The sequence below is a fragment of the Lytechinus variegatus genome, chromosome 9 (genome assembly GCF_018143015.1).
Source record: "Lytechinus variegatus isolate NC3 chromosome 9, Lvar_3.0, whole genome shotgun sequence".
In the NCBI taxonomy this organism is placed as follows: domain Eukaryota; kingdom Metazoa; phylum Echinodermata; class Echinoidea; order Temnopleuroida; family Toxopneustidae; genus Lytechinus; species Lytechinus variegatus.
In genome coordinates, this window is record NC_054748.1 from 34,592,038 (window position 1) to 34,615,358 (window position 23,321).

The 23,321-nt window shown below is 39.3% G+C and overlaps 1 protein-coding gene across 50 annotated transcripts in view; it reads left to right on the forward strand.

Moving 5' to 3' along the window:
• The window catches only part of LOC121422072 (mucin-17-like), a 96,350-nt gene that overhangs the window by 15,875 nt on the left and 57,154 nt on the right, over window positions 1-23,321 (forward strand). For 44 of the 50 annotated variants that reach the window (XR_005971073.1, XR_005971082.1, XR_005971075.1 and 41 more), the window contains exons 3-17: window positions 2,345-2,542; window positions 3,395-3,571; window positions 6,808-7,056; window positions 8,146-8,397; window positions 8,846-9,097; window positions 9,731-9,985; window positions 10,731-10,982; window positions 12,821-13,075; window positions 16,247-16,498; window positions 17,034-17,285; window positions 18,044-18,295; window positions 19,033-19,284; window positions 19,929-20,183; window positions 21,183-21,434; window positions 22,251-22,499. Coding sequence is in view for 1 of the 50 variants with exons in the window: in XM_041616880.1 (XP_041472814.1) it covers window positions 2,345-2,542; window positions 3,395-3,571; window positions 6,808-7,056; window positions 8,146-8,397; window positions 8,846-9,097; window positions 9,731-9,985; window positions 10,731-10,982; window positions 12,821-13,075; window positions 16,247-16,498; window positions 17,034-17,285; window positions 18,044-18,295; window positions 19,033-19,284; window positions 19,929-20,183; window positions 21,183-21,434; window positions 22,251-22,499 (3,654 nt within the window). In the remaining 49 variants the exon portion in view is untranslated. The remainder of the gene's footprint in view (window positions 1-2,344; window positions 2,543-3,394; window positions 3,572-6,807; window positions 7,057-8,145; window positions 8,398-8,845; window positions 9,098-9,730; window positions 9,986-10,730; window positions 10,983-12,820; window positions 13,076-16,246; window positions 16,499-17,033; window positions 17,286-18,043; window positions 18,296-19,032; window positions 19,285-19,928; window positions 20,184-21,182; window positions 21,435-22,250; window positions 22,500-23,321) is intronic. The other 6 variants (XR_005971061.1, XR_005971076.1, XR_005971064.1 and 3 more) reach the window with 6 other exon arrangements.

Consider the following 23,321-nt stretch of genomic DNA (forward strand, 5'->3'; position numbering starts at 1 on the left):
TGCGACGGACATCGCAACTGACCAATGCCATCAATCGCTAGTGATCACAAACCATTGCATTATGGTTCCCTCGAGTGTTTTGTGGGTCATCTTATCAATAGATTTAAAAAGAATTAATTTCAACCAAACATAGCCCTGTTGCATAAAAGTTATAGGCCCGAATTCACAAAGGTGGTTTTGAAAACCCACGGTTGAGTCCATTTTTTAGGCAGATTTCCTGTATAAATTATGCTTAATTCAGTGCGTATCGGGCGCGTGTATGAAAAATGTCCAATCCTGATGCGCGTTCTTATCACAGTGCGCCAAATTGACGCCTGTTGCCGTGGTTATCAACGCTATTTTATTCATGAGTCCACTGTTTTTATTCATTAGTCCACTCTTCAAACAGTGGACTCATGAAAAAAATATCTATCGAACCATGGTAACAGGCGTCAATCTGGCGCACTGTGACAAAAGCGCGTTTCAGAATTGGACATGTTTTATACACGCGCCCGATACGTGCTAAATTAAGTGTAATTTATACATGAAATCTGCATAAACCATGGACTCAACTGTGGGTTTTCAAAACCACCTTTGTGAATTCGGGCCAAATTGATTATGGTAACTTTGCCATATTGGTAGTTTTGGAGTGGTACATGTAAGGTCGCAAATATTAACTTTTATGTAACAGGCCCCAGATGTGAGGATTTTAAAATGCTGTGAAAATGCTGAAAATAAAGCAGAAGAGCATTATGAAATTGAAGGCATTGTTATAGCTTATCACAGCTGTCCATGGAAAAGTCATCAGAATTTGCGTCATGAAATCCTCCTTTCCCCATACTGAGTTCTAACTTGTTGAATGAATTTCCTAGTTTTTAAGGTTTGCTAGAGAAATTATTGAATTTTCTAAGCCAGCATCTAAAACATCAAAGATTTGCTCTGTGGACCCTGTGAGTGTTTTGTGAGTCATCTTATCAGTTAATTTAAAAAGTCTTTAAATGCTTGCTTTTGTGTTTTTTATTGTGAGAAATTTCAATGAGAAACCTTTTAGGGAAGCATGGTGTGTATAGACTGAAAGAGGCCTATTACATTTGGTTTTTCAGACAGCAGAGACCTGCCCCAAAGCATTGTGCCTTGTCACACCTCTAGGGCCTGGTGACATAATCCCTTTTGAATGACCATGGGGCACATTTTTTATACTGCTCTCACATCAAGGTACGGTTGCTTGGTACGGTCGGTGCGACCACTGTACCTTGATGTGAAAGCAACATCAGACTGATTGCATTGATTTTGACAGTAAAAATTAGCCCCTCAATTGATCACTGAAAAATGACCCTTGAGCTTTGTGTTTTGGTGCTCTGGAGTGTCGGCAAATTGACAAGTCGAGGATCAGTTGAAAATTGACATGTTGGAAAGCTTGAAGTGGAAAGAAAAAAATAATGGGAAATGATTGCCCCAACTAGTAAGAAAGTCATAGAATATGTTTACTCCTGAATTAGATTAATTTCCCAAAGCATGTCATCAATAGAGCTTCACTGGACAGTTTTCAGAATACCCTGCAAACCATTTGGATAATAGGCTACTCCTCAGTTTCTACATGGACTCATAAATCATAATTTGTGCAGTCATTTTTTGATATCTTCAAGAAAGGCTGCAGAACCCTTTGAAGATCTTGTAACACAAAACATAGCAATGATCGCAGAACATTTTCTATGATCGATTTCATTGACTACGATGTACAACCGATTGTGAAAATCAAGTTTACGAGTAATTGTTAGCCTTAGCGTTACGGGACACAGAAGAAGAATTAACCTAGAAGTAAAGCTTGATTTCTTGTAGACCAACACAAAGTTCATGTTTGTATCAGCATTCAAACAGTTCTTTTATAAGTGATTTATGGAATAATTTCTATCCATGTCTTAAAGACTGGATAATAGTTTCCAGCTATTGAGAAACATTGTATTAAGCGCTGTAAAGTTACATTCATTATATTAAGGAGTTGTTTAGATGGAGGAGCGAATATAGTGTATATTAGATTATTGGTCAGTTTTATTATGTATATGTAAATAATGTTGTGATAATTTCTTTTTTTAAGCTGGAATTTTTAAACAGTATAGATGTCACAAAGAGCCATTCAGAAGGATATAATAATAGGAAACCTGTGCATGATAAGACCATAAAAAAATACAATTTATCAGGGACTCGATGCAAGTATGTCATCCAATATGGCTGCTTGTGAATAGTTGGAACCCTCTACAGCGTACATATGTACATCTTGTCAACTATTTGACACTTGTATGCCATACATGCATTGTAGTATTGTTAAAAACCTAACAATCGGTCATATTATTTTTTTGATGAACAGACAACCAGGAAGTGTTTACGTGTTATGGAGATTCCTGTAGAACTGGGAGCTTCAGCTCCATCAATTACCCTGGCCTCTACAACAACAGGTACAGGGCCCTATACCTTCTGTACGTCCCTGGCGCCACCAGCGTTACATTCTCCTTCAGTGACCTATTCGACATTGAGGAATTCAAGGATGAACTCTACGTCGGTGCCGGTAAGTAGCCTTTGTGAAAGCGTACATAGGACCGTGAACTGTCCCAATAAGGGCTGAGTCATTATGGTAGTTTTTTGACGGGTGACAGGTGCATGGGCCCTTGATTCTTTGGCTGGAGACTGATGGGACTATTAACAAACATAAGAAATTCAATGTCCTCAAAAACTGAATATTGCCCACAATTACACATTTTCTGCCATGATAATTTTGCTTTACAAATTTGAATCGCATTTTTGGTCATAAGAGAAAAGCTCGCAACTAAGTAGTGTACAGTCATATGTAAAAATATGCTATACAAAAGACTTTATGCATAGCAGTCTTTACAAAATGTGGAGCAATTGCGATGCGATACCAGGAAAATTATTCCCTGTTTGCACACATTTTTAAAATTTATACGTAGGCCTACACACGCTTGGATGCTCATTACCTTTGATTCTGTTCGAAATCATTTCAAAAGTTGTTGCCACAACTAATTGCTCCTATTTCCTATTCTTGTGTGGGGCGTTCTGGCCCAGTGGATTAGCCTGTGGACTTTGAAACAGAGGGTCGTGGGTTCGAATCCCAGCCACGGCGTAATTTCCTTTGGCAAGAAATTGATCCGCATTGTGCTGCACTCAACCCAGGTGAGGTGAATGGGTACCTGGCTGGAATTTATTCCTTGAAATGCGTGTGAGCTGTAATCCTAGTAATTACGGCTGCCAACCTACAGCTGGGGTAATAATATCCAAGTCGTTTGGAAGGGCATAGAGACATTATTCATAACTGTGATATATGCGTATACAAGAACTGTTTATTATTATTATTTGTCACAAATCCCGTTTTCATATGGCACCCGTATTTTCTTTCATGCAGGATTGATGTACGAGGACACCCAGATAAACGCTGAAACAGTTCTTCCCGATCTCTACTTCTTCGAGGGTTCAACCAAGCCCGATGATTTCACCATCGCTGGCGATGTGTTCTGGATGTACTTTGGAACTGATAAAAACATTCAGAGGAATGGCTTTGAGATCTCCTGGTCTGCTGTTGGTAAGATGTCCATCCTAATCACCGGGGTCCTGTGTCATGGGGACTTGTAATAATAATAACAAATGCTACATTTCTATTACAAATTTATTATCAGCCAATCAGATTGCAGGATTTCGGTAGCTTTTAACCCTTATTGCAAAATTTGTTATTATAACAAGTTCTTATGAAAACAGGGCCCCAGGGGGAACGGTACATGGAGCTTGGGGGAAGTTGCCCCAAATGCTCTTTAGCCCCCCAAAACCTGGAAAAATTGATAAACAAAGACCCCCTGAAATTACCATAGGGTTCAATGTGAAATGTAAAGAGCCCCATGGATGTACTTATAGTTAGGGAACAGAAATTCCCAGTCCAATTACATTCTGGCAAATTTTGTCTTTTGAGCCCCCCAAAATACCCCAGAAATGTTCCCCTCCCCCAATACTATTTATATTTCAAGTAGTATTCTTTTCCTGGGGTCCATTTCATATTGCATTACAACCATTGTAACTTTGCGATGATGGCAACTACCATGGTAACAGGGATCAGCAGCCAATCATAGTCAAGATATCCATGGTTTACAGTGATTGTAAATGTACTTCATTTGTAATTCTTTATGAGATGGGCCCTTGCTTCTTGTTGTCACTTTGGTTTTCCCTTTAGACAAGGTGCTTCTTTTGAGGTTTATTCAAGGTCTTTTCCGTAGTAGAAACCTTGATAACATGTAGAAACATTGACGCTAATACTTTTCTGAAGTTTCCAACTATTTTGAATGATTAATGCTCTCTTTGTGGTGAGTTCACTTGCTCTTTCCGATTCTGGTCTCAATTGGCCTACATGCACCTATTTCCTAGTCCTATCCCTGCTAATTGATTTTGTGGAAACAATTTTTCTTCCAATGGTGTCCTTAAGCACTCCCACATGCTTCGAAAATCTTGGGTTACTTCTCATTTGTTTACTTCAGGGGCCCCGTTTCATCAATACTTGCTATTATAACTAGAGCACAATTTCTTTAACAAGTTTAATATCAGCCAATCACATTGAATGATTTTTATAGCTTTTAACTATTCTTGCAATTTTTTATCAAAACAAGTTTTATGAAATGGGGCCCCAGATCAGTCATTGAAGGAATTGCTCTCAGTTCGATGACAGAGCAACAACCAACACTTGCACATTGCTCAAACAGAGCTGCCAAGCATTACATTTTTGCAACCACATATTTCTGCATTAGGTTTTGTCTTCATATCTTACAATATGAAGAACCCTGTGTTTTATTGAGAAAAATCGTCTCGGTATGTCTCTTTCATACAACTTACAATGTAACGGCAATTAGATGAATGTCATTTCAGGTAACTCGACCCAGGGCATTTGTGGGTGAATATTTCAAAATAAAAGTTTTGAGGATCACTGAGTACATGTACAGTTTCTCATTCACAGAGGTTAACAGGTCTGTGGAGCGTTTCACAAAGATTTAAGCCTGACTTGAGTCGCACTTAAATGCCAACGCGTACATGATATGTAACGCGCAATCTCATTGATAGATACGCAATAGTGCCCGTCCTCATGATACGATCTTGCCAATGCGGTCAAGGCTTTCATACCGCACGCATATCTGTATTTAAGTGCAGCTCTAAGTCATACTTAAATCTTTGTGAAACACCCCAGGTTTTAAGGTTTGTGTTGGAAAATTCCTTTATTCTTTCAGATTCTTGTTGATTGCACTAAATTGGCAGCTCTGATTGTGCTACTGTGGTAGGAATTGCACCCACAGATGAGCTCTAAGCTTTAATATTCAATTTTTGGTACTAACGAAGAACTTTCAAAGATCAGTGACTTGAGCTCTTTTCCGCTGTATCGATAAAGGGGGTGTTCACCCAGACGATAAGTTTGTTTTCGTGAAAGCAGAAAAATAAGAGAAAATATCGGTGAAAGTTCCCTTAAAATCTGTCAAAAAAGAAAAAGTTATGAAACCTTTAAGTTGTTACTGTATGATGTCATATGAGAGCAACTTTCCCAATATATCATGAAATATACATTCCATAGACTACAATGTACATTTTTTATGTACTGTAAAAGGCTGCGGGGCTAAAGCCAGGGCAATTAAGTACATAGGGACGGATTTGGCAGTGATATGCGCTATATAAGCATTTTGGTATTATTTCTATTTTTTGACATGACATTTTGGAAATTTACGTCATGTCACAAAGGAGCTACATGTACCCCTCTGTGATGTCATAAATTAACAAAACTTTCAAAATACATAGAGTTTATCATTCTCTTTATAGTCTTTGGATTCTCATTGAACCTTCACCATTATTTTTCTCTAACTTTTATGCTTTTATTATAATCAACTTTATCGGGTTGAGGTTTCCTATAAGAACATATACTCAACCTCTTTAGATAGTAATATGTTTATGGTTCTTTGGCTGTTACTATGGTCAGGTGAAAAAAAATACACAAAAAAGAGGTTCCCAAGCTATAGAATTAAAAAAATGACAAAAGTTCTGACTGATTTGACTTTAAGTAAAAGTTTTCCAGCAGAAAAAATAAAATCAATTTGTCAACTAGATACACATTCACAGACCAGGAGTAATTTTTTTTGTTTTATCAAGACCACATTTTAGCATTTGTGCTCACTCAATCATTATATTCATACTATGATTTATTTAAATAACAATTTAGAGCATTTGTGTTTGCAAATTTTTTGGGTTTTTTTCATTGATTTGGACAAAACTGAAAATTTCTCCTTAAAACCCCTGAAAACTACGTGTGTGACTAGGCCTAATGGATAGATGATAAAAAACGGCACTTCAGCATTCATCAGAGAATTTGACTCAGTGAATTTTTAAATGATTGTTTTCATCTTGAAGTGTATCAATATGCCTTCGAAATATGCTCACTCACGCTTGACGGACAGATCAGTTTCATTTTATCCAAAGGTTAGTCAAAAGGGGAATAAACTAAAAAAAGAATACAGATATTTTTTTGCTCAAGACCATTTTTAGAGGGTTCTCGGGTGACGTCACGATGGAGGATATAGCAATGGGAAACCTATGCATTTGACCATAAAAATGATCTATCCCAGTTTGAGGGACAGGTTTTTGTTTGTCCTCCATCATGTCTGCCTATGAGAACGTTATGAATAGTTACGCAACTTTGATTTAAAGGAAACCTCTTTTTTGTGTAGAATTTTCAGTTTCATTGTTGACATAGTCAGCATACTGTGGTAAAGGGTTCGTAAAACTATCCATACTATGCAGTCGATACCACCCCACCCGTTTTCGCCAACTGCCCCGAGAACATTAATGTGAATGTCGAGATCGGAACCCCGAGCACCACTGTGACCTGGACCGTTCCCACGGCCATAGATGCAAGCGCTGTCACCACGGTCTCCAGCCACAACCCCGGACAGAGCTTCATCACAGGGACTACCACAACGGTCGTCTACACTGCCACTGACGAGTTTGGAAACATCGGGCAGTGTGCATTTACCATTACTGTCACAGCAAGTAAGAAGTGTGGAGTAAATTGTACCGTGTGTCAACGACGTCCTTTTTTGTCAATTGTCCAACAATTTCTACAATTATATGTAATTGTATGTACAAAATTGTGCTTTCTTACTCTTTTCTTGGATTATCCTATCTCTTGATACTAACATTATATTAGACTCTTGCCTTTGATATGGCTTTAGGCCTTTAGTTCATATTTTCCTGCAATGAACAAATATAGTATGTTATTGGTAACCTGATGTTTCCTCTAACCTATCTTTTCTTGCTGTGTTGTACATCGCCCAGGCCTATCCGATCATGCGTGCAAGTAGTTGCATCTATTCCTAACAATAATTATCCTTTCTGCTCTGTTGCAGTGGCAGGCAAAGCGTGCTATATTTTGTAACAAAAATACTCTAAACTCAATATTTTGCAGTGTTTTACAGCCTTGCTATTTGGTATTTCTCTACCTTGTGTCCAGGTGAACATCAACATTTCTATAATTCTCCAAGTACATTTTATAATTACTGTGCAATCTTTCATCGTCAACATAAATGCTTTGAATCGGATATTTTTGGTGAAAGCTCCTCCCTGCATGAACATTTATACTGTTCCTCTGTTTAGCCATATGATTTACCTCTTGGTAGTATATATTCTTTGTCCATTTGAGTGTTCTATATAGATGATTTTTTTAGCATTGTCCTTAATCTATATGTGTTTGCATTTTTCATTCCTTTTTTTTGTCTTTCCTACATTTCATCTTCCTCCTGTATCCTTTTCCCCTTCCCCTGTTTACCTTATTTACCCACTATCCACATACAAACATAAACACAATCTCCTTTTTCTTACCCACAATCTGTTATGCCCTACCCGCTATCTGTTTTTTGGTACCCACAATGCACCTTGTTTCACTACCCTCGATCCTTTATTTGCCATACCCACAATCCACTACTTTCCCTACACACGATTCACTTCATTCCCTGCCCATGTTCACCTTTGTCTGTACCAACAATGCACTTGTCTTTCCCTACCCACAATCCTCTGTCCTTTCCATACACCGGTGTTGCCCTACCAATTGACACTTCACCTTACCCACAATCCCTTGTATAGCTGATAGCATTGACCCCGTTGTCACCGTATCCAGTGGTATCATCACCCAGCAAGTTGAGATTGGGCTCGGAGGCGTGAACGTATTTTACACCGAGCCGACGGCCACCGATAACTCCGGCACCGCCGTACTGTTCAGCCGGTCTGCCCAACCAGGGGATTTCTTTCCTGTTGGTCAAACGGTTGTAACGTACATTTTCCAGGATCCGTCCGGGAATTTCGGCACTGGCACTTTTACAGTCAATGTGGTGGAAGGTAAAACTTTTTTCCTGCTTCTACAAAAAAAAAAGAGTCAAAGTTATGTCCCAAAAGCACTCTTCTATCTAATTGGTTGGAAATAAAACTTGCATTTGATGTGTTTGAGTTATGTTGATTCCATCTCTTAAAGAGAGAGGGAACGATCAGGGGGAGGTGGACCTAATGGCCCGGATTTCGCCAAGGTGGCCTTTACAACCATCGGTTCAACTAGATCTCCTGTATAAATTACGCTTATGATGTACATGTAGACACTTCTATTCTGTACACTTCATGATCTCATGTTTGCATGTGTAAAGTGTTCCATTCCATTCCGTTTTACATGTTGCGTCCCTGTTTGTATTCATTCACTTGCGTACCCATTTTTTGTTCTCACCATAAAGCTTGCATGTTTTTCCCCCCATGTCATGATCTCTCCCAACCTCTTGCATCATCCTTAAATCTTCAGTCGACACTACTCCACCCGTTGTTACCGTGCCCAATGGTATAATCACCCGGCAAGTTGAGATCGGTACCTCTGGAATCATTGTATTCTTCTCTGAGCCAACCGCTACTGATAACTCTGGTACCGCCATTCTTGATAGCCGCACCCACCAACCCGGCGACGTCTTCCCTGTTGGTCAGACCATTGTGACCTACACTTTTAGGGATCCCGCTGGAAACCCAGCAACTGGAACTTTCACTATCAATGTCGTAGAAGGTATTCTTCTTCCTACCATTGTGCCTTTTACATGTTTCTGAAAAGTTCAAACATAAAACAACATGTATACATTTTACGCAATACCTGATCTTTATTATTGTGTACATAATTTCATACGTTCTCATTTCGTTTCCTACAAGTGCCATCTGATTTGCAGAATTCTTTTTGAATTAACCTTTCTTTGATTCCAGTCTCTATAATATCATCATATCCAAGTCCTTATACATGCACCAGATAAGACATAGCCACATATGTGTAATATTGCAAATTTCACCCAATCTTCAATTCTGCTACACATGCTCAACTTTTAGTTTGAAATAGGGCATGCTACCTTCAGCATTTTTTCCTTAATACTCATATCATGATCCCTCGACTTCTTTCATTTGTTAAGTCCTTTAAAACTACTTTTACAATTTTCTTTTTATAGTTTCAAGCTGTACTAAGTGACTTGAGCATTTTTCCTTCGATTGTTATTTTCATAGCCCTCAACAACTATCTTTTGAAGTGTTCAAGTCCTTCCACACCACTTACGATTCTGAATACTCTTCAAACTGAGTTGTATAGCCTTTTTATTTCATTATCTCTTTCTCATCCTATCATTCTCTTGACATGCCTCTGTTCATATCACTTCAGTTGACACAACTCCACCAGTCATCACTGTGCCAACTCCTTCCATTATCACACGACAAGTGGAAGTTGGCACTCCAGGTGTCAGCGTATTTTACCAAGAACCTACCGCTACCGACAACTCTGGCACGGCAATTCTCGTTTCCCGTACCAACCAACCTGGTGACGTTTTCCCTGTTGGTCAGACCGTTGTGACCTACACTTTCCAGGATCCATCCGGAAACCCTGCCTCTGCCACTGTCACTATCAATGTTGTAGAAGGTAATCTTTAAGTAAAGTGCAGTTGATCATTTTGGCTGTGAATGAATTGTACGCTAACCAAATTTTAAACCCTAATCAAAATCAGAAGTATCGAATTCTCATTAATATAGACAAAAGAAGTCTCACCAGTTGGAACATGCCTTTATCATTCGTAAAATCAAGCTTTCACTTTTTGTTTATACCTCTGCTTGGAGACTGATGGAGGTGTAATTTTCAAAGGTTGCCTGACCTATCAGTACTTACAAATTTGCAATCACAAGTTAACAAAGACCAACAAAAAAAAAAGATTTTCATTTAACACCGTTACCTCGTTCCAGAGTGAAAACGGCATGTTCCTGCGATAACTTAAAAATAACATTAATTGAATTAACTTCAAGTTGACGATTCATAAATAAAATGTGTAGGTTATGTTTTAACACAGCGTACTAATAGGGAGTATTTGATTTCTCATTCATGGCATGAAACCTCGTTTTTGAAACAGCCTTACTGTGCATGAATAAGGTGGAAAATGCTGCATTATTGGGAGAAAAGATTAAAGTTCATTGCTCAGAAGTTGTGAAATCTGAAGCTCTCTATTACATCATCTCCAAGTTTGCAGTGTATGCTTGCATAATTAATCAGCCCTTCTTTGTGCAGTGACTATCCAATGCTATACTTTGCCTTATTTTCTAATCACTAACTTTGGAATTTCTTCTCCTCACCTCATCTGTATGTGTTGCATGAATTTTCTAATACCACTCTTTAGTCGACACCACGCCACCTGTCATTTCCGTACCGAGTACCGTCATCACCCGCACGGTCGAACTTGGCACCCCCGGGGTGAATGTCTTTTACCCCGAGCCCACCGCCAGCGACAACTCCGGCACCGCCATTCTTGTGACCCGTACCAACCAACCTGGAGACTTTTTCCCGGTGGGACAAACGGTTGTGACCTATACTTTCCAGGATCCCACCGGAAACCCAGCCACTGCGACCGTTACGATTAACATTGTTGAAGGTACCCCTTGTCGCTCAAAGGCTTGTTCTTTATTGTAATTGGGTGTGGAATTATTTTCTATGTTCGATTACTGAATTCTCTCGATGGCTTTGAACGATGATGGTTCCTACCTTAATTGCCATTAGAATGGCGTCTGCAATTGTTTTGAATATTGCAATTTTTATTTTTCATTATAAAAAATTGCCAACACATTCACCTGCCCTGCTTAATATTGCTCTTATGCTAATGTTTATTATCTCTTCGAGTTGATAATACAATATTTCAATTCAAGATATACATGTACATGTATAGCAATAATAAAGCACTTTATATGTACCTTTTCAAATGTACACCATGACATTACCATATAACCCTGGCATTAGCTCCATCTACCATTTCCAGCTTCATCTTATTCATCTGTGGGACAGGCGCAACTAGATTCATGTCACATTTTCATCTCTATCATGTTACTATTCTTTTCTCTGACTCCTGGGGCCTGTAACACAAAGAGTTAAGTGTAACTTAAGAGTCCTGCTTAAGTGCCAACGTGCACATGTTATGTAATACCCAATCTGATTGGTGGATACGTGGTAGTGCGTGTCCTATGCAAATAATCTGACCAATACGGTGATGCGTTATATACTGCACGTAAATGAAATTTAAATACAACTCTAAGTCACACACAACTATTTGTGAAACAATCCCTGGGCCCCGTCTTACAAAGAGTTGCGATTGATCCGATCAATCGCAACTGTAGAAAGCCAGCAAAGTCAACGTATAAAATGCATGTTTGTTCAAAAGGTTTTCTAGATATAAATGTGTATCAATGAATTCATTGATTTCTTGACAATCTGGTGTGTTCTCCTTTGTTTTCAAAGGACATTTTGCAAATTTTCCTGTAGAAAAACTATAGCACTGATGGATTTCCATAGATTTACGATTGATTGGATCAACGTAACTCTTTGTAAGACTGGGCCCTGGATATGGATAAAGCTTGATTCATTGTGAGACCCCTCTTTGTGTACTCCACATAAGTTATCTCTAGCATACTAACATTCTTTAGGTCGACTTCCAGATTGTTCAAAACTTCATTCCTTGCAAAGTCCCTTGATGTGTACTCTGCTATTTCTTTCCATTTTCTGTAAGACTTAACAGACTGGAACATGCTCTTGTGTTAAATCAGATTTTCATTTATTTTGATCTGCAAAGTTGAATCATGATCTTTGTAGAGTGATTGAAACATATTTCATCTTCATTTTTCAAAATTTGCTTTCAGCCCAACTACGTTTAACAGAAAACTAAGGATTTGTCATTTATGCATCTTGTCAAAATTCAGAGCCACATCTGTACCGCTGGAATCGTGCAAGCACCTTTTTATTCTCACATTTAATCATAGACAAAACAATGGGAACTGCAGGAAAAGCCGTTATGAAAAAAAAACATTGCATAATTACAGGTGGGAGATTCTCACTGAGAGACATGACAGAGACTTTTGACCAGCTGCCTAGTGCAAGAACATATACCAGTCAGTTGTGAGGCCTTGGATATCCTACAAACAACTAGGAACCACCCCCTGTTTTATCTTTACGCCCTGTTGGATCGTTCCATGCAAGCCTTGCAGGTGAGTTGCGGGCAATCACCCACAACCCACCCGCAACATGTTCAAAACCTTCTCTGCGTGCAAATCAGACTTGTGTGCGCTTCTCCAGGCAACTGCTCGCGAGATCCGTGTCGGATACTGTCAATGCAGGCGTCCCTTGCGTAGGAAAAATAGTCACACGTAAAACTTGCAAGTAACGGTCTGACAGGGCCTTCTCCTCGCGCTTCACACCTATTCTTCCCTATCAATCCCTTCTCAGAGGACACCCAACCCCCTCAAATCTTTGTGACCACCAACGAAGTCATTCGCATGGCTCCATTCGGTTCTACCGGCATCAACGTCTTCTATACCGAACCTGTGGCTGTCGATTCCTCCGGCACCGCCGAGCTCGTGAGCCGATCGGCTCAGCCGGGCGATTTCTTTCCAATCGGAAACACGGTTGTAACCTATGTGTATCAAGACGCCTCTGGCAACCAAGCTACAGGCACTTTCACTGTTACTGTTCGAGAACAAGGTACTTTATCAGTTGACTCCAAGATAAGATGGGAAAGAGACCACGTTGGCGACGTTGAAATAAGCCTCACACGAATTCCATTCAAACTCATAATCTCAGCCCAATCAAAGTTATTTCTCTCTTAACAGGACCTCTGTTGCTGTCTTTTTGTAATTTCCTTCAATCTTTCAACTCTCCCTTTTCATGATATTGATTCAACTCTCCTATACCCATACCTGGGGCCCGTTGCAGAAAGAGTTGCAATCAATCGCAAACTCTAAAAATCATGCGCAACTTCATATTCAACTAATCAACATCGCGCATTGGGGACTTGCGATTGATTTTTTGACTTGCGTTTAAACGCAACTCTTTCTGCAATGGGCCCCAGATGGCAATGACACATAAAAACCTGTATAATCATTCTTGGGTTCTCGATATTCTAATTATTGATAAACTTACCAAAAAGCATATGCTGTACGGGTTTTATACTTGGACCAGTAACCGGTTATATTCTATTTATTTAACCAATTGTTACTTAAAGTAATTCTTTGTTAAAGAATGAATTGCATTGTGGTTGATTATACATTTTCCTATGTATTAAATGTCTAATGCTTGCACCATAAAGTCTTGTGGCATAATACTTGCTTGATAAATGTAAATATAATTATTTGCTATGTAATTTATGATCTGTACTTTTACTCTAATTGAAATAGTTTTAACAATAATGCTGTGCTTTTTTCTTAACCTTGCTTTTTAATTCTTGCCTTATTACAGTTATCTACTTACTTTTTACAGTTTGCTTTGCCTGTTATCTATTTGTTTGCTTTACTTATTTTATGTTTGCTTCACATATTTTATGTTTGCTTTGCTTTTATACTGTATATTTTTTTCTTTCAATGTTTTTCTTTATGATTTGCTTATATTTGTTTTCCTCCCCGATTAAACTTCCTTTTGCAGTTGACACGGAACCGCCTTTTGTAGACACTTACGACATTATTGTTCTAATCGAGCTCGGCCAGATGGGTATTGAGGTGAATTTCACTGAGCCCAATGCCACAGACAATTCTGGTCTTGTGTTTCTTGTAAATCGCACTGCCCAACCTGGCGATTTCTTTCCGGTCGGACGGACTGTCGTGGAATACATTTTTACAGACCCCTCAGGCAATCTTGCCATCGCTAATTTCTCCGTAACCGTGTCATCGAAAGGTGCTATTAAAATAGTAGACAGATGTTAGCTGAATAGACAGCCGTCATTTATACATTCTTCCACTAGATCACTCCAATTACAGCCATTTCCATTCTTAGAGTATTACACGTGAATCGTCAATCACCTGCATTTTTCTGGAAAAACAAAAAAAGTGGGAAATGAAAATCGAAGCCAATCATCTCTTTTCCACTTATATAGAAAATGTTTCCAAAAGTTTTAGACAATTATATTTCTAGTAGGTTATTTAGGCAATATGTCAGGATGTCGGTCATGAACAAAAACCTCCATTCAAAATATACTGTTAAATAATCGGGTCTTATCATTGTCCAATTTCTTTACCTTTGGCATTGATGCCATTCATACGATGCAGCTCATACCTCATGACAAGTACCTTTCGCAGCCCTACCAATGGTGTTAAGTTCCGTTGAGCAATAATCACTAAGTATCCTATAAATAAAAGAACCCACCATATGTGCATTTGTTCATCCCAAAGCCATTTCATACCTCGGCCACATTTGCTCTATGGCGGCCGTACGGCCAGTTGAAACAGATGTTTTAACATTTTTTGTACCAGCTACAGTACTTAGGTGGTTTGAGTAAAAATGAATAAAACGGCTGTTTTCGACTCGCCGTAAGGCGGCCATAGAACAAATGTGACAGAGGCGTAGAATTGACATGCAATATGTACCCTATCCAAGTTGCTCCCTATACATTCGTTTAGAAGGCCACATTAATTTTGTAATAAATGTCCAACCACTTGTAGATGTATTTGTAACTTAGACATTTTACAAACTCATTACGGTAATTACAAATATTACCCAATACCAGTACCAAGAATTGGTTTACCTTGTAGTTTTGTAGAACACACACACATAAAATAATCGACGTGTAACAAATGAACAACCATATTTAGATGTATTTTTAAAGGTATGTCACCATCTAATTGATTATAGATACCACCCCAATATAAGCACCAAGATTTAGTTTATGTTGTAGCTTAGCAGTACGCACAAAAAAGAAATGACATGTTTACTGAAATAACTGCATGATATTACACCATTTCATAGATTTCACTTGTAGAGATCACCCCTTACAAATGCTCATTGTTTATACATGAAAATTATGTTTATGATACTTTAAATACTCCAGGAATTCCATATTGAAATAATTATACACCTGTTATTTAAACTGTAGAGGTAGTTGATTACTGCTACCTGTTTAATATAGAATTAAAGTCTACCATTTGAGCATGAATCAGAAATAGAAACTAATGTAAATGTAGCTTACTATACAGTCACCTCTTTACGGCCTTGAAACTAGTACAAGTAAAAATACTGATGAATAGCGAATTATCATACTTAGTTGATTACATCTAGCTTATAGTTACACAGAGAAAACACATTGTTACTGGAATATCGTTGATACAGAATAATAGGTTGTTTTGTCATGATCTATATGAAATTTGGTAGGCCAAGTCCAAAATCAGTTCAATATAATTCAATATTGTAAGTTAGTGGAGAATCAATTATCTTTAACTTGACGCAGTTAATCACAGCAATGATTTAAAACAAATAGATTTGCAAGTATTTCATGATGGGTTCATATCTTTGTTTTTCGAAGTACCGTTCTCTTTAAAAAAAATCTTTTTGCATTGAGGTATTTGACAATTACGAATAGAGTCAACCTGAGGTCTTAAATTTCAATATTGGTAACGGCAATAAAAAGGGACACAATGTATCTCCATGGCCGATGATAGAGGCATCATGGCTAGTCAAAAGGACACCCATGACCAATGCCTTAGATTAGTTTAATCCCTTCTAACCTGTGAGCAGCTGTATCATTATTTTTATCCCTATTTGCTTTGATTTCATTTAGTTTCATCTGTTTTGATACAGCAATTCATGTAGTGGTGTACAATGAATTCATTTCATGTTTTGAAAAAAAAATCAGCGTTCAATCAACAAATGGTGATAAATTTGTTTCAGTCGACACCATCGCACCTACCATCACAGTCCCCGGAGGGAACATTGTACGGACTGTAGAGCTGGGGATCAGCCGTCTCTCTGTGGACTACCCTGAGCCTACCGCCACTGATAACTCCGGGACGGCCTTCTTGGTGAGCCGCACTGCCCAGCCTGGTGATCTCTTCCCCGTCGGGACCACCGACGTGGAGTATGTCTTTGTTGATGCTGCTGGCAACGATGCAAGGGCCACATTCACCGTGACCGTCATTGCCAGTAAGTATCTTCAGTTTGTTCTGTCCATGATTGCTTTATTGACTGAGTTGAATGTGAACGAGGTGCCCCACTACTCTCAAACTCTCAGGCAACTTATGATAATAATAATGTCATATTATGACATTTTTAGCCACATCAATTTCAGAAACTGTTCTCCGAGCAGGCCCATTTAGCCCACAGACCAAAATTGTCATAGGATAGTCCTGAAAATGTGATTTCATGAAACATGATGTCACCCTTACTAAAACCCAAAACTGGATGCTGAGGCATGGGCCTGTAATCCAATCGATATTGGGCAAGTCACGAATCGATGGAGAGATTTGAGTTTCAAACCCTGGTCTCGTTTTTTGGATGGTGACGTTAAAGGTTGGTCCCAGACGTAAATCATATCTTATTGATAGATGTCTGTTTAAACCCAAACACACCCTTACCAACCAAAACACCTGAATGACCACGTTGTGGGGGATGTCTTTAAGTTGAATTTACCATGATATTTAATCTAATATTTTCAATCTTTCATTTTTATCCTCTCCAGTTGACACCACCCCACCTATCGTCAACTGTGTCAACAACGTTGTCCAGGAAGTGGAACTTGGTACCACCAGCGCCGTTGTCCAGTTCACCGAGCCAACTGCCTTTGACATTTCTGGACAGGTTAATTTGGTGAGCCAGACAGCCGCTCCAGGGGATGCTTTCCCTCTAGGAACAACCACTGTGACTTATATCTTCAGCGATAATTCTAATAACGAAGCTGATCCCTGTTCATTCACTGTGACCGTTACAGCAAGTAGGTGTCGTTTAAAGTCAGCTCTCATGAGAAGTTTATTATTTGCTAACCCCTGGGCCTCGTTGCATAAAACTTAACATAATGGTAACTTTGCCATGCGATGGTAACTTGCATGGCATCCTTGATTTTGATTGGATGTTGATCAGCCTTACCATGGTAGTTACCATTGGATGGCAAAGTTACCATAATAGTAACTTTTATGCAACGGGCCCAGACCTTGCAAAAAGCATGGGAAATAATATCGTTTTGACTTTGGGGAAGAACTAACTTGATATACTAGCGAAATATCATTCCTCCAAGGCTTCTTTGCCTGGGGCAACAGTCAGGCCGTGGGAAAATGAGATGATCTTCCAGAGATCTTATATCTTGCTGCTGGTTATAAATGTTGTTCCACCCTGGGGGATTGGCATTTGAATGGTGTCATATTCCCCTCGAGAACTGACATGAGTATGCTCTTAAGTTATTTATTTGCTATGATAATTGGCTGGCTTGGTAGCAGCTATGTAAGCTGTGCCAATAAGCACAAACAGTAAAACATGTTTGACAAGAGATTTTTAAGGTATTTGGTATAGAAGTACTGGTCAATGCTACCTTTAATCTCAGATGAGACAGTTCCTTTCTCTGGAAATTACTTCAGTTACCACTCCTCCAAAGTCATGAGTGTTTATATGATTGAAGTATCCACTACTGAATTGGGTAAGGTATGTAGGATACCAAGTTCCTTAGTCTAAACAATTTCCCACCTTTCTCCTCTTCAGCCGATAACACACCTCCCACCGTTAACTGCGTCAATGACGTCACCCAGACGGTTGAGCTTGGTTCGACCAGCACCCAGGTATTCTTCGCAGAACCTACAGCCTTTGATATCTCTGGATCGGCCAACCTGGTAACACGCACAGCAGCCCCAGGAGACACCTTCCCTGTCGGCACCACGACAGTCACCTACATCTTCAGTGACGCAGCAGGCAACCAAGCACCGGCTTGCACCTTCAATGTGATCATCAGTACAGGTTAGTCCTTGTCAGCAAATTTGATTGAATAGTTATTTAGTCTTGTGCCTATGTTGCAGGGTTTACCTTGCCCTAGTCCTGAAGGATTGGTCTTGCCAATGTCCATTGTGACAAGTGTCAAGGTCTCTTGGGTAATGTTCCTGGGGTCTCATGCAGGGAAATTATATTAGTCTTGCCCATGTCCTAAAGGGTTAGTCTTTTAATGTCAGTGGAGGCAAATGCCAAGGTCCCTTCAGCTTTGTTGTGGGAACATGTTGCATAAAAATTGCTATTGCGTTCACTTTTGTCATCATATGGTTAACACTATGGTTGCAAAAGCTCAACATCCAGTCCAAGTTGAGGACTCCATGTGAACATAAAGGTAATTTTTTAACACACTGGGCTCATTTAGTATTCAAATTTTGACCTGTTGATTAATGAAATAGTGTTCCTATCTGCTATAATGCATTGGATCACCTGTTTTAGTAGGCACTTGGCTAGCAGCTATATCCCAGATACCACTATGATTAATTGATAAACCTGCCCATAAATTCTACCCCAAATTCATAAGGAGACAAGGAAATGATCTTTATAAGCAGCTGGTCTTCATGGCCAAGTTCCTGTAGTATGTGTATAAAATTGGGAATAATATTCAGGGAAAACCAAACTTGTTGTCTTTATAGAGGGGTGGTCATTCTATGCATGTGGTGTCTAAACCAGACATTACTCAATATGCTATCCTTTTGATATTCCTGCAGTTGACACCACTCCACCAACGGTCAACTGCGTCAGCAACATCGTGCAGACTGTTGAGCTTGGAGTGACCAGTGTTGTCCTGAACTACGCAGAGCCAACCGCTACAGACATCTCTGGAACTGCCTTTCTGGTGTCCCGGTCAAGTGCTCCAGGAGATTCCTTCCCTCTAGGATCAACCACCGTGACCTATGTCTTCAGTGACCAGAGTGGCAACAACGCACAACCTTGTGTTTTCACCATCACTGTCGGAACTGGTAAGGGATGTTTATTCACCTATTATGCCACAATTGTCCCCACAAATCTGACTCCATACAGACCAAATGTTTTAAGACAATTTGTTGGTGTGACTGTAACATTGAATCAAATTTTCGATTTATTTCGCAATGTTAAAAATAAACATCTAACTCATTTATAATTAGGATTACAATTGTCTTTTATCACTAATTCTCATATTTCATCATTGATAAAATAAACAGACTGGGAAGGTTGTGCAGAGATTTTTTTTTGCAGGAATCCCACTTGCTATTGACTTTTCTTATATGAAATGCGAGGATAAGTGATGAGAAGCACTTGCTTGATTCCTGCCGGAAAAACTTGGCTCTAACATTTGTAAAGGTCCTTTACTGCCCTCAGTTTGAGGGCGGGCTAAACAACATGAATTACTTTGTAAAGTAGCTTACTGGTACATTTTCATTGCATAATCCTACCTTAGACAGTTGGGTCCAGAATATTAAGTTGCATATGTCAACATACTTTCAAATAAAGGGAGGCTTGATTTTAAGTGTAAAAATGTATAACTGTCACATCTTTATTTGACTTTTAGTTCAAGAAGCTAGAAGGAAATAAAATTTTATTGAAAAAGAGAGTAATAATTCATTTTTGTTTCTTCAATTTTCAGTTGACACCATGACACCGATGTTCACGAGTTGCCCAACCAACATTGTGCAGTCAGTGGAACTTGGTATACCAGGAACGGTCATCAGCTGGACCGTGCCCACAGCCAGCGATGCTGCAGGTATCGCTTCGATTGAAAGCAACATCCAACCTGGCTCCTTCTTCAATGTCGGAGAGACGGCAACCATTCTGTACGTTGCGACCGATAACAGCGGCCTCACTGACAACTCCTGTACATTCACCGTCACTGTCTTTTCAGGTAATGCACAGTTATGATTTCAAACATTCCGACCAGGGAAGTGGTTCATGAATGGTTTTGTCAGTGATTTTCACCGGCAGATGCTACAAGCAACTGCCAATCCTTGCATCTGATTGGCCGAGAGCAAGTTAATCAGTGGAAGTCGCTGAAATTTTTTTTGGTGAAATGTTCTCCTGAATTCTGAAGAGATGCCTAACTTAAACGATGGTCCATTTCTTTGGTTTAAATTATGGATATCCAAATGTGACAGTTTAAGCTCAGTTCATCAACACATCTGATACCAAATAAAATAGTAAATTGTGTCGGAAGAGTATCTATGAACTTAGTTTTCTTCCTCACTGAAACTTGAAAAGGGAATGCAATGAACATATGGAATATAGAGTGTAAACAAAGTTTTGACATGTCAGGTTTCATATAGCCCTATTAAACAGGACTTCAAATTGTTTAGTCTTTTGGAGGAGACTTGAAGCCATTGGTCCCATGTATGGGAAAGCCTCATTAGCATGTTTAAGAACCTACCTCCCTTTTTGAATGAAGTAGGAAATTTTTACCCAATGGAGTAGTAAACTTTTTTTATTTCCTCCATTTACTTTGTAACTCAAACCATTTATCATATAAATAACATTAAGAAAAAAATCATACAATGATTTAACATAACTTAACAGTTTAGTTGTGCTCATAAGCTAGTAAATCCTACCCCAAAATCCTCCACTCCATGCTTAGTGTTGACTGTAGACAACACTACAATACTCTGTGAGCCCAGAGAACTTTCATGAATGTTACATTTTATCACCTGACTCAAACATTAAAGATCTAAAGCATGGCAGAATTTGAACACTTGAAATATGTTCATGTTCTGTTGGGGTTCACTACTGGGCACCACTGTATGTGGCATATTGTGTTGGTAGTGTTGTTAAACCTCAAACAAGTAATCGATAAACCAATCTGGTTATTCTCAATTTTTTATTTGCATTCTGCTTTTCCCCCCGACTATTTCAGTTGACACCATCCCGCCCACTGTGGTTTGTACCAACAATATCTTCCAGACTGTAGAGCTTGGTGCAAACTCTGCAGAGGTTGTGTTCACGGAACCAACAGCCAGTGATATCTCCGGCCAGGCCATCCTCGTGAGCAGGACAGCTGCCTCAGGAGATTCCTTCCCGATCGGAACCACAACGGTGACCTACGTCTTTGCGGACAACTCCGGGAACGTCGCAGAAGACTGTTCCTTCACAATCACTATCACAGCCCGTTAGTCTTCTTCCTAATTCAATGACCTTGATAAGGTCATACCTGTTTGAATTGATTTGTTTTTTTACACAGATATGATAAATATAATCTTCTGTAGCTATTGCATCCCGTGATGTATACATCTCAGGGGTCTTGTGAGAGCAAGTATGAACTTATTTTGTTCTTATTTTTTGTAGTAGCGACCACAGAGTTGGAATCAGCAGTCTGTAAGTGTGGTAAATCGGGTGTTACTAAATCTAGATATATCACTGGGAACGAATGGTATATTCGGTGTATGGTCTTTGTAGAAATAATCTAACATCGGTTGAACACAGGTTTCTTAAACTATCGCTAAATCCAAAATATGCAAGGACAGGTGTTGCTGTTGAACTAGAAGAGCAGAGAGAATTCAGTAGTCAACTATGATTATGATAAATCCATGATTGTTTCATTCTTTGTAACAATAAGGAGCTTTCATTTTGCATGACAGGTACTTCTACGAAGTTGAAACTTTGATGATTGAATCATCTGCGCATGCGTTAATTCTGAGGTTTCAACTCTCTTTGAGTTCTTACAACTGTGTTATAAAAATCATAACCATTAATTGCAGGACAGAAACAATGTCATCCACAACTGTATATATATATATATCGCTGTCAACCATTGTAGAAGCACCCATCGTCCAAAGCGAAAGTCCCTTAATATTTGCTTTGGTATACTTGTTGAATTTAAAATTTGAATTTTAAGAACTTCTGCTCTTGACTTGTTCACTATGACTTGTAAATGTGGATAGACTCTCACTTCCCGTTCTAACCATTTTTAACTTCCTTGAACCAGAGGATACCACCCCGCCAACAGTGAACTGCATCAATGACGTCATCCGCACCGTAGAATTGGGCACCACCAGTGCTCAGGTGTTCTACAGTGAACCTACAGCATCTGATGTTGGCCAGGCTACTCTGATCTCCAGGACTGCCCAGCCAGGTGATAGCTTCCCGGTTGGCGCGACCGTGGTTACCTACATCTTTGGGGACAACGCTGGTAATATTGCTGATCCTTGTGTTTTCACCATTACTGTGAATACAGGTAAGTAATATCATGATTTTCATTGGTAGTTTGGTTCTCGAGAGGACACCACCTTGGATAAATGCAATGATACTACAAGGGGAAGATCGGATACTACAGCAATTTTTTTTTGAAAGGCTCAATTAACGCTCATGGGGAAGAAGGCCCACTAGCGTTGAGTAAGTAAACCTTCGCACATCGGCACGCTACTGTGTATTGAACATTTGGGGAAAATAAGAGAAGGGATGTGGGAGAAGGCACAAGGGCGGCGTATGGGAATAATTTCACCTTTTATTACCGAGAAAACTCTGGAATATTCATCTCAAAGTTAAGGGGGAAAAAGATCTTAAAATATAAAAATCATCTATTTCTTCACCCGTTCACCATTTCTATGTTTTGTACACAACGATAAGCAAAGGTAAAAAATGGCTGTTACTTACTCAGCGCTATAGGGCGCGCTCCCCCAAGCGTTTCATTGCGCAGTCTATGTACTGTCCAATCTTCCCCTTGTAGTAGTCTTTGACAAATGGTATGTGAGTGTATATAAAGAAAATGATTGCAAAGGTCATTACCAACCAAAGGCAAATGTTTTGACCGATTGACTACTGAATCAATATAATTTCTTTAGACTTTGTTCATGAAGCTTTCTGATTTCAAAAGGCAAAAGGGTATACAGCTAACTGTGACCTTTATAAGCAATGCAGTCCAATACATGGGACCAATAAAATGGATGTTTCCTCGTAACACCACCATGAGTGTACTGCTTGAGCAATGCCATTCTATACTTGAATATTCTTTATTATCTATCCCTTGCGGCCTTTCACTCACACCTGATACCAGCAG